This window comes from Radiomyces spectabilis (assembly GCF_025331425.1).
Source record: "Radiomyces spectabilis strain NRRL 2753 chromosome Unknown BYT42scaffold_2, whole genome shotgun sequence".
Taxonomy (NCBI): Eukaryota; Fungi; Mucoromycota; class Mucoromycetes; order Mucorales; family Radiomycetaceae; genus Radiomyces; species Radiomyces spectabilis.
Window position 1 is genome coordinate 1,632,930 of NW_026251927.1, and position 15,394 is coordinate 1,648,323.

At 44.8% G+C, this 15,394-nt stretch overlaps 9 protein-coding genes across 9 annotated transcripts; 5 read left to right on the forward strand and 4 right to left on the reverse strand.

Annotated features, from left to right (window-relative positions):
* Positions 1 to 1,424: 1,424 nt before the first annotated feature.
* On the forward strand, positions 1,425 to 1,965 carry BYT42DRAFT_490437 (uncharacterized protein; the record flags this gene model as incomplete). The annotated part of the gene is made up of 3 exons (XM_051564003.1): positions 1,425 to 1,523; positions 1,594 to 1,750; positions 1,817 to 1,965. 3 exons carry the CDS (start codon positions 1,425 to 1,427, stop codon positions 1,963 to 1,965), a joined length of 405 nt encoding a protein of 134 aa, XP_051427302.1.
* Positions 1,966 to 2,508: 543 nt separating this feature from the next.
* On the reverse strand, positions 2,509 to 3,604 carry BYT42DRAFT_191527 (uncharacterized protein). The gene has a single exon (XM_051562468.1). It carries the CDS (start codon positions 3,354 to 3,356, stop codon positions 2,640 to 2,642), a length of 717 nt encoding a protein of 238 aa, XP_051427303.1. The 5' UTR covers positions 3,357 to 3,604; the 3' UTR covers positions 2,509 to 2,639.
* Positions 3,605 to 3,655: 51 nt separating this feature from the next.
* BYT42DRAFT_556637 (uncharacterized protein) lies at positions 3,656 to 4,619 on the reverse strand. Its single transcript, XM_051566800.1, has 3 exons — positions 4,295 to 4,619; positions 4,148 to 4,210; positions 3,656 to 4,085 (listed from the first exon to the last, which is right to left on the reverse strand). Exons 1-3 carry the CDS (start codon positions 4,546 to 4,548, stop codon positions 3,998 to 4,000), a joined length of 405 nt encoding a protein of 134 aa, XP_051427304.1. The 5' UTR covers positions 4,549 to 4,619; the 3' UTR covers positions 3,656 to 3,997.
* An 18-nt stretch (positions 4,620 to 4,637) lies between these two features.
* Positions 4,638 to 6,496, forward strand: BYT42DRAFT_556638 (glycyl-tRNA synthetase). The gene has a single exon (XM_051566801.1). It carries the CDS (start codon positions 4,681 to 4,683, stop codon positions 6,403 to 6,405), a length of 1,725 nt encoding a protein of 574 aa, XP_051427305.1. The 5' UTR covers positions 4,638 to 4,680; the 3' UTR covers positions 6,406 to 6,496.
* Positions 6,497 to 6,604: 108 nt separating this feature from the next.
* Positions 6,605 to 7,166, forward strand: BYT42DRAFT_489167 (uncharacterized protein; the record flags this gene model as incomplete). Its single annotated transcript, XM_051563916.1, has 2 exons — positions 6,605 to 6,774; positions 6,833 to 7,166. 2 exons carry the CDS (start codon positions 6,605 to 6,607, stop codon positions 7,164 to 7,166), a joined length of 504 nt encoding a protein of 167 aa, XP_051427306.1.
* On the reverse strand, positions 7,118 to 7,815 carry BYT42DRAFT_556640 (uncharacterized protein). The gene has a single exon (XM_051566802.1). The coding sequence runs from the start codon at positions 7,604 to 7,606 to the stop codon at positions 7,208 to 7,210; it is 399 nt and encodes a 132-aa protein (XP_051427307.1). The 5' UTR covers positions 7,607 to 7,815; the 3' UTR covers positions 7,118 to 7,207.
* A 43-nt stretch (positions 7,816 to 7,858) lies between these two features.
* On the forward strand, positions 7,859 to 10,073 carry BYT42DRAFT_542928 (DNA repair metallo-beta-lactamase-domain-containing protein; the record flags this gene model as incomplete). Its single annotated transcript, XM_051565640.1, has 4 exons — positions 7,859 to 8,597; positions 8,659 to 9,375; positions 9,446 to 9,600; positions 9,666 to 10,073. The coding sequence occupies 4 exons, from the start codon at positions 7,859 to 7,861 to the stop codon at positions 10,071 to 10,073; spliced, it is 2,019 nt and encodes a 672-aa protein (XP_051427308.1).
* Positions 10,074 to 10,723: 650 nt separating this feature from the next.
* On the forward strand, positions 10,724 to 11,410 carry BYT42DRAFT_556642 (Rhodanese-like domain-containing protein). Its single transcript, XM_051566803.1, has 2 exons — positions 10,724 to 10,978; positions 11,048 to 11,410. The coding sequence occupies exons 1-2, from the start codon at positions 10,757 to 10,759 to the stop codon at positions 11,210 to 11,212; spliced, it is 387 nt and encodes a 128-aa protein (XP_051427309.1). The 5' UTR covers positions 10,724 to 10,756; the 3' UTR covers positions 11,213 to 11,410.
* Positions 11,411 to 11,444: 34 nt separating this feature from the next.
* BYT42DRAFT_602223 (helix-loop-helix DNA-binding domain-containing protein) lies at positions 11,445 to 13,011 on the reverse strand. Its single transcript, XM_051571044.1, has 3 exons — positions 12,559 to 13,011; positions 12,368 to 12,462; positions 11,445 to 12,266 (listed from the first exon to the last, which is right to left on the reverse strand). The coding sequence occupies exons 1-3, from the start codon at positions 12,957 to 12,959 to the stop codon at positions 11,743 to 11,745; spliced, it is 1,020 nt and encodes a 339-aa protein (XP_051427310.1). The 5' UTR covers positions 12,960 to 13,011; the 3' UTR covers positions 11,445 to 11,742.
* Between the last annotated feature and the right edge of the window lie 2,383 nt (positions 13,012 to 15,394).

Consider the following 15,394-nt stretch of genomic DNA (forward strand, 5'->3'; position numbering starts at 1 on the left):
TTTTGAATGTCAGTCATCCATCCATCATTGGTGTCCAAAAGTCCGGTGAGTCTCTGAAGAGCCATTACGCTCATTTTGCATCAATTATTTTTTTCTGGCTTTTCTACTTTATTCAAAAAGAACGGTGATAATTGGTCAGGCGATAAAACATTGGGCGATCATGACCGACGATGATGAGCGACGATCGTCCTATCCCTTGATTCAGACAACACTTGGCAACATGTCGGTGGAACTACAAGTGTTTTTCAGGGATTGACGTGTGCTTGATGTACGGATATGGAAGGCGCAATCCCTACCGCAAATATGTAACATTGAATCGGAATCAATGTGGAATATGGAAGACCCGATAATTTCAGTAGAACTCGTACTTTCTTGCAACCTCGGCCATCGGTCGTTGTACCAAGGGTGTATACCAGTAGCTTCATCTGTGTATCTTGTTTCGGATAAACGCGAGCAAATCTTATTTCGACAGGTTTGGATGGACAAGCTTTTTTTTTCTCCTTTGACCCTTTTCAATAACCATTGCCGCATGTTTCATGCCATCTGTTTGATGTCACTCTGTAAACCGTACAAATTGCATACGCAATTCTCTTGATGGTTACAAAAGTTTGAGAAGTAGTGGGTGACAGTATTAGGGCATATGTGCTTGAGTAGAAAAGCAGCTCAAGAAGACAAAGACAGTGTCTGTGAAACCCTTTTTCGGGGGAGAGACGGTGAGGCAGGAGAGAGAAGTAAAAAAAAATCGTTGTCACAGTGCATAGAATTTATTTCCAGTAAAGGAAAAACTAGCCGATTTAAAGTTTAAAAATGCATGGACTGCTGTGATGGTGATCCCTGTTTGGGGATTTCCAAAGTTTGTCAATAAATACCAAGCTTCGTCATCCAGAGCGAATCAAAAGCGATCTGAAGAAGAGTCTTTCCATTCTAATATCAACTGTCGATTATGCAGTGAAATGAAAAATATCATTATAGTTTACAGTTATGCCAAGCATTTTTGTTGCAGAAAGTTAAATTGATGCGCTGATACTGGATATTGTGTTTGGGACAACTGGTCGACCACTTTGTTCAAAACAAAGCTCATCCTTCTCCTTTCCCCATGTCCACCATTGTCATGATAGGCTAAATTCACTGTAAATCTCTTCAAATCAACCCAACCTGTTCTTTACAAGTGGTACGGCATTCTCGATCTCGACGCCCGATGGTTACGAACCACTGACATTTTGCTGAATCATCAATACGACAACCCCACAAAACGAGCAAGAACCAAAATATCAAAATAACCAATCAAACGCGGAGAAATGAACAACGTCATCAGTATTAAATATTTGGAGGTCCGAATCCTTAAAATTCGGGATTTGTTGAGGCTCTTCCCACTCGTCTTTATTTGTGTGTCGAATTCTCATTCTCGCAATTATTACATTCAAATGTCGATAGGAGCTGTTGTGAAACAGGCTGCAGCCAACTCTGTAAAACCTGCTGCTGGTGCGTCTCGATTACGTTTGAGAAAATCAGCTTTGACTTTGGTAATTCAACTTTTTTTTTAACTCTCGCCTTCAGGAAGCATGGGTACTAATGTTTTTCTTTATGATAAAGACACCGGCTGCTGTGAGCAGATTGAAGCATTTAACCAAAGGTCCTACGCCTCAATATTTGCGAGTGGGTGTGAAACAGAAAGGTTGCTCCGGCAATTCTTACATGCTTGAATTTACGGATACCAAAGGGAAATTCGACGAGATCGTGAATCAAGATGGTATGTAACAAGTGCAAAACATTGAGCAAGCAACTCAGTTCATTCATATTTTGTATCCTCCTGTAGGTGTTACTGTATTGGTGGATTCCAAGGCATTAATTACGGTTCTCGGATCAGAAATGGATTACGTTGAAGACAAGCTGTCGTCCCACTTCGTATTCCATAACCCCAATGCCAAGGGTGTTTGCGGATGCGGAGAGTCATTTGCCGTCTAACACTTTTTGTCTACTGCTTTTTTTGGATCTTTTTACTTCGCATTGCATTGGATGGAACTGCGCCCTTTTTCGCACCCAGTTTATCTTATACTCATTTTCTTATTTCCCATCACCATTCACCGGAAAGCAATCCCTTGTACTTCGTTCTGTTTGTCTTTATTGTTGTACCTTTTTTTTTCTGTATTTCTTCATACGCATTACTCAGATATACATGTATTAAACATTCCCCCTTCCCTAGAAATCTAAATATACTGTCAAGACACGAAACGCTGGCATCCCTACATCCATCTACCCATTGGAGAATAAAAAGCTTGCCATCGCACATAATTTTCTCTAACTTTATATCCTCGTCTCCAGCCTTTGTGATAACATGCCGTATGATCGTAACACGAAATCCCCTTCAAACCTATTAAATTCGTGCATTCTACAGCTCGACTGCAGTTGCAGGGATACATCGCCCGATTTTGATGCAGAGATGAAGCACTTGTAATAATAGTTTAGGGTAGGGTGGTCTCTCTGATTGACGTATTTATCAGTTCATCATCATTGCATTTATTAGGGTTGAGTACCGACAAAAAAACATCAACCGAGTTTGAAAAGTAAGTCCACAAGTTATACAGTAAAAGAATTACAGGGAATTAAAAAAGACTGGGTACGCAAAGACAACAAGTCTTCTAAGTAATGATGGCATAATAGATCATCGATAAAAACGTAAGAATGGCAGCAGCAAGATGCGACTGCTTAACAGTGGACGACCCATTCACGGTGGGCACGGAATGCTGGGACGAAGTGGCTGTGACAAAAGCCGTCGTGTTGGTGCTCGTAAACACCGTAACCCTTGTTACGTCCGTCACGGTGGTGATGCGTGGTGCAACAGTAGGAGATACCACTGGAGTCACTGGAGTTACTGGAGTCACGGGTGACGGTAGAGGCGTTTGCGTTTGACCTGGAGAAAGAGGAAGCGAAGCCGGCACAGGCACAGGCAAGGGCACCGGTTGTTGCTGAGACGGCGATTCCACATTTTCCGCCGGCATGGGTGCCACATTATTCAGTGCTGGTTGGTCAACAGCTTGTGGTTGCGTTGCCAGTTGTTGAGACTGGGTGTCTTGAGGCTGCGTTGCCTGTTGCTGTGAGACCTGTTGCTGTGAGGCGTCTTGCTGTGAGACTTTTTGTTGTGAGGCTTGCTGTTCAGGCATAGTATCGGGTATGCTTGGAGGTTGTTCCGTAGTGTCGACAGCTGCATTGGGCACAATATCAGTTCTTTGCCATATATCGTTCAAAGGGATGGCCGACATGGGCACTTCGCCTTTCAAGGAGTTCTGTACGGCCCGGACCATGTTTTCTTCGCCAATGATTAGTGTCAGTGGGGTACGTGCTTGGTCACCAGCCATGGTCACATCGCCGTTGACCTGGTGTTCACCTGTCAATGCGTCAGCCGGGGTGGGTTGACGGCCGACAATAAGCGCAAAGGAACCTACGACAAGAATGAATCCACGCCACTGGCGTTTCAATACAGATGAATTGCATTACCTAGAGCGCCGTGCAAAGCATCCGAAAGACTAGCGGCAGCAGCAGCCGCGGCGTCGGGTGTTTCTTGGGTGTACGTCGTAGCAATCAGTAGTAAACTCAATAATAGCACAACCGGTATAACTCGCATGATGTAATTTGAAATAACAACAAAACATTTTTTTGCAGAATGGTTTTGAGCCTTTATAGTTGTCGTTGTAGCTCAGTGATAAACGATACTGGATCGATTTATCAGCTTTGATAGATGCATTAGCATTAGCCACTTGCTATTTAATCGAGATCGTGGTCATTCCGTTCTGGATCCCAGCAAATGAGATGCTTGGATCATTTTTCAGAAAAATCAATATATACATCATTCTAAAGGAAAGAGGATGGATGACGTGCGGAAAGGGAAAACCTTGGGGACGGGTAAAGACGCGTATGCATAAAAATAGAGAATAAAATGGACAGAGAATTGGAGGGATGAAACTCAGATAGGAGGGAATAGGGGCCGTGAACTTTTTCTTTATCGGTCCTTTGAAGAATCTTCGTCCATCATGACCACACCAGGTGGTGTCTTTCGATCGTCAATACTTCCAAAGTCAGGCAGTACGCTAAAAAAGAAGAGACTGTCAGTTTCAAATCGACCACCCACACTGATAAAATATAGTCGTACCTGGTAACGTCGTTTCCATAGTCGTACTCTGGTGTGACTTCAGTGGCTGGCTTGCCTGCGCATCTATCCCCAGAATAAAAATAGTGATGGGTCAGCACCATTGTCTCTGCATGCATGCAGGACAAAAAGATCCTTGAATGGGCTTACTTTAAAAACAGCCTTACAAAAGGAGTGCATTCGATATTGGCCACTCCCACTTCGCATTGATACTGCATTAGTTCGTACAATTGGCAATCGCCCGATTGTTTGTAAGAGTCAATGAGGGCTTTTCGTTGCTCTGCATTCATCGTTACAGGACGTTCGCGCGGATTAGCCATGGTGAGGATAACGACGGACGACTGACGTGATCGGCAACGGATCGCTGATAATGAAAAGGAAGCAAAAAAACGTCGGAACCACATCGATCGACCGTGACCGTGACTGTGCGTATCCAAAATCGGTCCAACCGGGGGTGAACCGTTTTTTTCCTTCAGTTCCTTTTTTTTTTTTTTTTTTTTAGTGGACCGTGCTTTCATTCAGTTGATTCGGCTTTCATGGCGCAACGTTTCCGTGCACTGCTTGATTTGTGCAAGCGCCGAGGCTTTTTGTATCAGTCGGCTGAGATTTACGGAGGACTTCGTGGTGCCTACGATTACGGTCCTTTGGGGGTGGAATTGAAAAAGAACATTTTGAACTCATGGTGGCGACGACACGTTTACTTTCGCGACGACGTCGTGGGTCTTGACACCTCCATTATTACACCTCATCCTGTACTGAAAGCATCCGGTCACGTCGACGAATTCACCGACTTGCTTGTGGATTGCACGTTGACAAAGGAACGGTTTCGTCCCGATAAAGCACCCCCGCTCACGTTTATTGCAGACAAGGAAAACAAAAGCGGCCATATTCCATTGACCGCCCCTGATAAAGCTACGGCGGTGGCGTGGCAGAAACTCATCCAAGAACAACTTGCTCCTGGTATTCTAATGACTTTGAAAAATAATCAATTGCTGCTGCAAGTGCAAGCATTGACTCAGCCGGATGAGCAGGGTCAGGGTGGAATGATCGCCTTTGCTACAGAATCCGGTCAGCCTTTCAACGTCAACTACCACGGCTACGTCGAACCAGATAGTAACTCGCCCTTTTTGACCGATAGCCGACCCTTCAACTTGATGTTCAAGACGTTTCTCGATCCCATTGATCCCATCGATCGCGTCATTCAGACCACCAAAAATCATTCTCCCGACAATTCTTTGCCGCTTCGTGAAGCGGTGGATGAGGTGCTTCGACCTTCGACGGTGTACCTTCGACCGGAAACCGCGCAAGGGGTGTTTATCAATTTTGAACAAGTGGTGCGCACCATGAAGACCAAGCCGCCTTTTGGGATTGCTCAGGTGGGCAAATCATTCCGCAACGAAATTCGCTTGGAACATGGCATCTTCCGCACGCCCGAATTTGAGCAGTTGGAACTCGAGTATTTTGTTGCGCCTTGGGAATCCCGGCATTGGTATAATTACTGGCGACGACAGCGATACCAGTGGTGGATGGAGCTTGCTTCGCATCCCGACAATTTCCGGCAACGGGATCATTCGGCTAACGAAATGGCCCACTATGCCACGGGATGTACTGACGTGGAGTATCTGTTCCCATGGGGATGGGGCGAAGTGGAAGGCGTGGCGCACCGTGGTAACTACGATCTCACACAGCATATGAACAACAGCAATGCCAATTTTGAAGTGATCGAAGACACGCCGACAATCTCTGCTGATGTCGACGGCGATGTTTCGATGATACCCGAGGAGAGGCCGGCACGATATGTACCTCATGTCGTAGAAAGTTCATGCGGCTTAAACCGAGCCATGCTGGCTTTCCTCTGTGATGCGTTCCACGAAGTCCGTGATGACTCGGGCAAAAACAAGCCGCCTCGCACCGTGCTGAAACTCCATCCTCGTCTCGCTCCCATTAAATGTGCGGTAATGCCGCTCACCGGAAAACCCGAGTTCATGTCCATCACACAAAAAGTCGCCAAATCCCTCCGACGACATGGATGGTATACAGTGGTAGAATCCCAAAAACTCAAGATTGGCAAACGATATTACCGACATGATGAGATTGGTACTCCCTGGTGTATTACCGTGGATTATCAGTCGCTGGAAGATCATACCGTGACGATCCGTGACCGTGACACAGGCGATCAGGAACGCGTGCATTGGAAAGAAGTGCAGCATGTCGTGGCCAAAAGACTCATGGAAGGAGAAGCGGACGATTTACTAGACTAATTTTGACCGCCAATGTAAACTAAATAACTCGCACTTAACTGTATACACTAAATACTACCAATAAATCATACATTCAAAAAGTCTTTCATCCATTGCATAAAATGTCATCGGCTCAGAGTGGCTTGTTACACGAATTTCTACAGAAAAGACCTGTGCCTCTTTTTTTTTTTTGGTTCTCCTTTGATATCCATCGTCAGACATGTCCGACGCATTACTGCATTGTCTGGAACGTCTTCATTTGGACGACGATACGCAGCTAAAGGAACGCGCACTTCGATTTCAGCAACAATGTTCGCGATTACCGCCCAAAGTGTTCGATGCCGGTCCCAACTGTAAACCCGTAATTAGCATTCACTTGGCTTTCGAAAGGTACGGAGCGAGAACAAATCAGCAGAGTGACGGATAGACTAATGGCTAGACGATCTAGTTTGGAAAAGACGGGATGGGATAACAAGCTGGCTGCGCAGTTGGCTACGTGCACCAAAGCCGCCTACGAAAACACGATCAGCAATGTGCGCAAACAATTGAATCTGCAACCTACCGTGTCTTTTAATACCCTCACCATTGCACTTGGATGCACGACCATGATCAAGCAAGTGGAAGCCTTATACAGTACATTTACCGAGAAATATATTACAAGACTCAGTGTCGCCAATCGACAGTCCGCCAAAGAACAGCTGCAGCAGCCACAGTGGAAAGGCGCCACCGTTTACGTGTGTGCCAAAGCATTCGGCGTAAGATTTAACTGTGCATGTCTGTGATTCACCTAAAACCTCTATATTGATCCATATGTTGTTTTGATCTAGGAAACCTTGGATAAATCCAAGCTGCATGCGCTTTGTTCATGTAGTTTACAAGAACTGAATAAGAGCATCAAGGTGATAAAAGACGTGTGTGACACGTCGATCGCTGAGCTCAAAAGTAACACCACGTCGCGACGACCTCCTCGACCTTCAAGACGAACAGCAAAGGAAGAAACAAACACCAAGCCAGCAACAGCTCGGACAAGTAAAAAAAGAAAAGCCAATTCAGCGAAGGACAATGAAGGAAAGGAAGGACAAGGAGAAGCAGAAACAGAAGCAGAAGAGGAAGAAGATGCAGAACAAAAACAGCATAAATCATCTTCATCAAGCAAACGACAAGCCAAGGCTGCAAAGGACACGCCCCCCACTGTATATACTGCAAAACCTGTTACTGGCATTGTATCGATGATCGGACGACAGGATTATCGTGAATCCAAACAATATAAAGACTTTGTTCATTGGCGTGAAGCGATACTGCAACGCTGTTCTCCGTTGAACTACAGCTGATCGCTTTCACCCACATTGTTATTGGCTCTGTATCATAGTAAATAAATAAAAAAAGAAACAACAAATTTGGGAAGCGTCCGATGAAAAAAAAAAAAAAAAAATTGAACGACAGGACTGGTTGCAGTTGCTGCGGAATCTTTTACATGAGCGATCTAGCAAACGCTGATCGAAAGCGACGACGATCGAAAGCGGAATCGACCACTGGTTCCGCGAGTCGTAGCAGCAAACCACGCCATTCCACGCTAAAGGATTACTTTTCAAATCATGGTTCCGCAGCGTCACCGTTATCCAGCGATCGTGAAACATCGTCGACGGCTCATGCGTATGATGCTGATCTAGCCAAAGCCATTGCTCTCTCACTGCAGGCGGCGGAAGCGTCAGCAGCTGAAAAAGTAACACCTTCGTCCGATAGCGAATCCACGGAGCATACAGAGAAGTCAAATAGCAGCAAAGTATGCCCCGTATGCGCCAAAGTCCTTTCAGTGTCTGACAACGAATTCGAAGTGCATGTGAATGAGTGTCTTGATGACGATCGCTCGTCTTCCAATAACGAACGTGCAGATTCGGAATCGTCGGATCGCGAGAAAAAAGATCAAGCATTGTCTTTCAACGGTGAGGAACCTACGGAATCGGAATCGTCCGATCGAGAGAAAAAAGGCCAAGCGTCGTCGTGGACGCAGTTGTTTCAAGATATTCCACGAAAGATCAGTGGCATTTGGACGTCCAACGAAGATGTGGCTCCCGGACTACGAGAACCGGCCTCTAGCACCGATTGGTTTGGTGAAACCAAGAAACAGAGAGCAGCGAGAAAGGCAGCAGCGCAGACACATCATCTCCAAGAGTATAAGAAGCGAGGATGTCCGATGTACAAACGGTTGCCAGGTAATCGCTTGGCTGAGACGATTTGATGGCGACAAGCTACTGAAACACGGTTGCATTATAGGCACTTCGTTTGTTGTCGATGCTTTTAGTTATGGCGAAGTTCCTGGTTGCCAAGGCTATTTTCTGTCGCATTTCCACGGTGATCATTACACCTATCTATCGAAAGCATGGAGACATGGTCCCATTTACGCCTCGCAGATCACCATCAATTTGTGCCATCGAAAGCTGGGCGTGGATCCTGCTCTGCTGCATCCGTTACCCATGGACCAAGAATGCAAACTCGAGGGATCGGATGTCACGGTAACGCTGATTGATGCCAACCACTGTCCGGGTTCTGTCCTATTTTTATTTAAAGTACCACAACCTCATGGCAAAACACTACGCTATTTGCACACGGGCGATTTTAGAGCGAACCCACGGATGTGTCTCCATCCCAGCATCAAACAACCCGAGAACCCCATCATTGATATCTTATACCTCGACACTACCTATCTCAATCCAAAATACGCCTTTCCCGCTCAGGAAGAATCCGTGGCAGCGGCGTGCAAACTCGTACGCCAATACGCCGGCATGGAAGAAATGGACGATGGACAAAATCGGATCGAGAAATGGTTCCAAAAGAAACTGACAGCAGTAACTGCGGATGAGGAAAGTACACTGGTGACTGAAACAACCACCACCCTCACCACAACCTCGTCCGAGGCCGCGGAAACTCCCGAGAAGCGATTACTGGTCGTCGTGGGAACCTACTCTATCGGCAAAGAAAAGATGTTTTATAGTAAGCTCCACCCGAAAAGCTTTATTCCTAAATGGTGTCACTCGCTAATTAGGATGCTTGAATTTTACAGATATTGCCAAGACACTAAATAGCAAAGTATTTGTTACCGATAAGAAAAAATACATCATTGACTGCTTGGATAACCCTGAGCTGTCATCCATGCTGACGGACGATCCACGATCTGCCCAAGTGCATGTTATTCCCTTGCAACATATCCAACCCGAGGTAAAAGCATCTCACTTTTACAAAACATAACGGGCAATGGTCCTAATAATCCATGTTCATGACAGAACCTCTCTGCCTACTTTCACAGCCTGCAACCGTGTTTTACGGAAATGATTGCTTTTCGCCCTACAGGATGGACCTTTAGTTCATCCGCCAGTCGGTCACGAACTATGACTATTGCGAGCTTGGCTGAAATCACGGCTCCCCCTTCGGCTGTGTCGGTTTCATTGAAACCGTCGTATTCCAGCCTACATATCAAGATTTTTGGCGTACCGTATTCCGAGCATTCGAGTTTCCGTGAATTGGCGGCTTTTATCGCCAGTTTGGATATCCATCGAATCGTTCCCACCGTCAATGTCGGAAGCGAACAAAGTCGAGAGAAAATGGGCGCCTTTTTCAAAAAGTGGCAAGAAGAAAAAAAGAAGAACGGCAAAATAGAAATCGTTCCTTATCCATCCATCGATCATTGGTAAATAGAAAAATTCATTGCACATCATAAAAAACTGAATATCATGTAACCGTTGATGATTTCGTGCATCCAAAAAATAACTGGAATGGCACCTTTCTGGAAGTACCACTCTCTTGGATTGAGCAGGTTAACTTGGGCATGGGTTCAAGCTCTAGCCTCGGCAATGTCAGTGACACAAATGTTATATTAACCGATACGCGCACACAGAGCCGTGGGTGGACATGTTAAAGACAGGGTTGCTTTTGGAAATACCGTTGTTTATGGTATCTGGCAGGGTACTTATCGTAATTTGTATACAAGATATCTGACAGTCCATTCATTGCTCGATGTTGGCATTATTTGTTGCAAGCATCACACCTATCTGGGTGATTTTGAGCACGATGGGTGCGGAGAACAAAGCCAAGATGCTGTTCAAAAATCAAAATTGTGTAATCGTAAACCGTCAAATAGAATGCAACAGTCCATAGTGAACCCCTTTTCTGTGCAGTGACGCCCATGGAAAAAGGGATGGAGGCCTGCTTGCGCTGTCGTAGTTTCGGCCGACTTGGGATGACTGCTCATTGTCACTCACGCTTTCTGCTTTTGGCGGAGAGGAGCTCGAATCGCTGATTCGAACGAATCAAAACGATGCAATATTAAATGATGCCATAGTTCTTTTATTTTTCTCCTCTTTCTTCACATCTGATCATGAACGTTTTATCGCCCCCAGAACTTGATGAATGGATAGCTCGTTATAATTACTCTCGCGATGCATGGGCTGGCCATCTAACTCTGGTCGACGTCCGTGAGCAGCACGAGATTGAAAATCAGGGGCAGATATACGATTCTATCCACATTCCGTGGGGATTAGCCGAGCACGATTCGAATGCGCTCGTCGCCCGTTTTCTTGTTCACAACAAAGAGATTCCGGTAAATTAGTAAAGATCGATTATACTGTGTGTTTTAGGTACTGACCTATGCTTGCTTGTTAATTTTCAGTTGATCATCTATTGTCGTTCGGGACGACGTAGCCGGTTGGCGGCTGCCAAGGCGATCGAACTGGGTTTCAAAAATGTGTATGACCTTCAAGGGGGGATTCTCAACTGGATTGAAAACAACCTCCCAGTTCAGTCAGACACGCAGGCAAGCGTCGCGCTAGGTTAGACTATCAGTATCTTACGCATCCGGACTGTCGGCCGCTTTTTTCATACCACTCGCCGTTTACAGACGGCAAACGACACGACCCATCTTCTGATGCCATGGATGCCGCCCTTCTTATATAAAAGCATAAACGAGGGATAATGTAGAACTAGTGCTTATAAATAAATAAAAAATGAAGCAGCATAAAAGGAATAAAGCTCTGAAGAAAAAGTCAACTCAGCAGAGCCCTTTCCCTCCCACCCCCAAGCGGCTGTTTCAGTTTATGCGTCGGATTTCAGCGCAAAAAGTTATTGTGTATGAACCACCGAATATTTGATGACACGTTTTGATACATAGAATAAGAAAACAAATGTATTCCCATTAATTATATAAGCGTATCCATACATAAACAAAAAAAATTGACGTTAGTAGAAAATCGTCGATCCAGTGTGATCAGATCATGTGCGCGGATCAGAAATAATGGCAGAAGATACGTATTTATAAAGAAAAAAAAATCAAAAATGGCACAAGTAGAAATGGACGATGAATTTTTTCTACGCTTGCCTAGTATCATCAGGGCCACCCCCAATATGCATATTCACAAACTGTTGCTGGAACTGTAACGATCCCATACGTTCGTGCCTTGGACGAGGCGTAGTGTCCATCAAGTGAACGGCTGATGGTTGCTGTTGCGACTGTTGCTGTTGATGAGGATGTTGAGACTGGGATGATGAATGAAGCGGTGGTGGTGGGTGGGAAGAAAGTGACTGCGGTTGAGTGAAAAAGGGATCGGCTTTGGATAATCTTGGTTGCTGTGCGTATTTTTGGTCGAGATGGCTGTCGTCAATGAATTCTCCCCGTTTAGCGGCTTCCACCATGCGTTCCAATTCCTGAATTTTTTCCTTGTATCGCACCACTTCCTCACGCAATTCTTTGATGTGATCCACTGACAGTTTCAGAATGGTGCCTTTGTTGATAGCCTTTCCATTTGCCCCATTTTGCGCTCCCGCGACCGCCATCACATTCGACGTGGTCGGCGCCGTTTCAAGTAGATGTTCAGGCAATAGTGTCGATAATTCTAGGCGAAAAAAAAAGTTCATGGAAAAAACCATGGTCATGCATTTACCATTGAGTGATGGGTTCCAATTTTCATGCTTTAGTTTCTCTTGAATACTGTACCTTGGATTCGTTCATTAATGTTGTCACGTCGTCTTCTTTCTACGGCATTGTGGGATTCCCGTCGTCGACGTCGTTTCTCGAATATCTCTTGTAAACTATATGCAGATGAAAAAGAAAAAAAAGGCACATGAGCAAATCCAATAGGACGCAGCCCAAGTTGTATGTGAAGAAGCAGAACAGTTTATACTCACTTTCTTTGTTGCATTTCATCATCCTCTGTGCCTGTAAACCCGTCCAAATGGCTTGCCGATGTGGAGGGTGATACAATAACGTCTCTGCCCCCGAAAATAGGTGACTGACCAAATGATGAGCTCGTCGAGTCGAGGGATGTACCAAACCATGCCGAGTTGTTGGGATCCGTGAACGGAATGCCCCTTCCTGCGGTGGCGGCGTTGGGAGGACTGATGGCTATGGAAGCCGCACCAAAGCTATTTTGCCGCTGGTGCAATTGATAAGACTGAGATGGGTTGAACACTCGGTTACTGCGTCCCACAGGGACCGCTCCCACGGTAGTGTGTGGTGTGCCCAAGGAAGCTTGAGAAAAGTGGTCGGTCGGTTCCAGGTTGAATTCTTGCTGAGTCGGTGAGTACATTTCGGACAGACCCCACACAGATATAAAAAAGGAGGAAGGAAAAACAAGTGGGTATTGAAAGCGGGGGAAAACCTGAGACTGAGCCATATCTGCTTTTCTTCTATTTCGTCCACCCAGCTGACCATTTCCTTTTATAGGTATCTATTTCCTTTCCTGGAACATCGAAGCAAAAACAGGCCGCCATGTCCATCAATTCAGAAAGTAAAGTCGTTTATCTGCATTCAAAAGTCATCAAGCTTTTTCGGGTGGCAAGGGTGGGCAAGGGGAAACAATTCACTGTTGAATAAACCCGGAGCTGAGCCGACAGATGTTGTTGCTGTCTCGCCGTCAAAATCAGGCTTGCATAGTGGTCCCCTTTGTAGAGCAATACTTCCAGGTGAAGAAAGACCAGTAAAGATACTGGCGCGGATTATGCAGGCGTGAAATTGCGACCAGAGTTTTTTTCATTCGTTTTTCATTCAATGCTCAAGAGCAAGGCTATCAGACATTCCTATCCAGAAACTCCAACCATTTAAATAAGTGCTGTAATGAAGATTTCGAAAATATTTTCAAGAAATGAAAAAGATTTCGTGACCTCCATCAATGAGTGCCTTTGCGGCCGCTGCGTAATCCATCCAACGCCAATAGCCCTTGATTTAGGATTTGCTATATTTGTTTTGTTTCAACATCAGAAGAGTTGCCCTTTCAACTAGATGTTGGTTATTTGGGATTCTACAGCTCTAAAAAACATCAAGGAGCAAAGTCGCCCTAGCTGGACCAGTATCATGTCATTTCCTTAGGACGGAGTCGCTACTGGTAAAAGGCACTCTTGGCATTGACGCTTGAATTGCATGACGAATTGTACACGGAATTTATCGAATCCGTGTCAGGGCCAATCATAGGCCTGATACAGATAGAGACTTCCTAAGACGACATAAAAATCAGCGAGTTAGACACGTTGTGTTTTGAACCGGGAACTCCATAAGGTAAGAAACAAAATGCGCTACACTAAGGGTCGAAGTATCAGATGAAATAAGCTTGTATGTTATTCGCAGTATGTACAATAGAAAAACTGCATGAACGGACAAAAGAACAGGGGTGAATCGACAATCGCCTAGTTATACAATACAGTGCTTGAAGTATAACACGCTTGCACAGTCGAGTCCTCAGCGAATCATCTGTGAGAAAGTGTGAAATCACCTTGTTATACGATACAGTGCCTGGCGTATAACAGAAAATTCAGTACCAGGAAAGTGTGAATTGGCCTTGTTATACGATACAGTGCTTGGCGTATAGCACGAATTTCAGCACATTGAACAATCAAGAAAATGTGAAACATTGGTGAAGATCCAATTGGGTAACTCGATGGTTGGAGACTGATTTTGATTTCACAAGCAATTGTGTTTTATTGACGAGGCAGCATTCCATATAAACCCCAAATGTACGTTGGATGGACAAAAAGGAAAACTTGCTAATATAAAGGTGCCTAAGACAAGAGCAAAGACGACAACCATTCTTGGGGCCATATCACCATATGGCATTGTCAATATTTGTGTTAGACATCCAAAAGTGAAGCCTTCGTCCAAAAAAAGGAAAAACACTCGAATCAACGAGACTACGAGAGATGAAAAAAGGGGGTACAGTGACCGGCCATTACTTCAACTTACACCTGGGGTTATTCTATTTCCTGAACGTGGCATGTGTGTCAGTCTACAATGTGCCTGCAGGCTTAAAGGTCGGTAAATAACATACAGGAATATTCTGTGACTTGGCTAAGCAAGATACGATCATAGCATATGAAGCGTGGAAGGTACGAACTTGAACCACACGAACGTTTCATTGCCAAAACCTCCTTTGAAAAATCCTACCAAAATCAAACAATCCAAGAAAGTCTATGGGAAACTATTTTGACCTCGATAAAGTTTGTCCAAAACGGCTGCCACTTGGGAGTGAAAACAGGTCATGACAATGACTGATAATACCTTGAAAATCAACTAACGTGTTACTTTTCTGCAATAAAAAATAGCTGGCCCCATTGTGGTGACCCTTTTTCTGTTGATCAATCAGGTAATATTCATCCTTTTCGGCATCACCCCATAACCATTGTAACCTTCCTTTTATCTGAGTTTATCCACCATACCATTCATCAATATAAAAATCCACAAAGCTGGAAAGGATAAAACGGCATCTTCTTCTTCCTTATTATACTTATCACTCCGCTATTGCTATCTGGTCATTGGTAATCCAGCTCATATTGACAACAACGTCATGAAGCACACGCAATTTGCCAATAGCCTTGAAACAGACAGGGCGATGACCAGCGCAAAGTTTTGCGAACGTTGGGATCGTTGTAAGTTTCCTTAGGAGGTATTGTATTTTATTCAAAGGATCTCACCGATAGCTCCTTATCCATCGTCCAAAAGGAGTTCGATTTACTTCCGCGCAAGCCCAACATG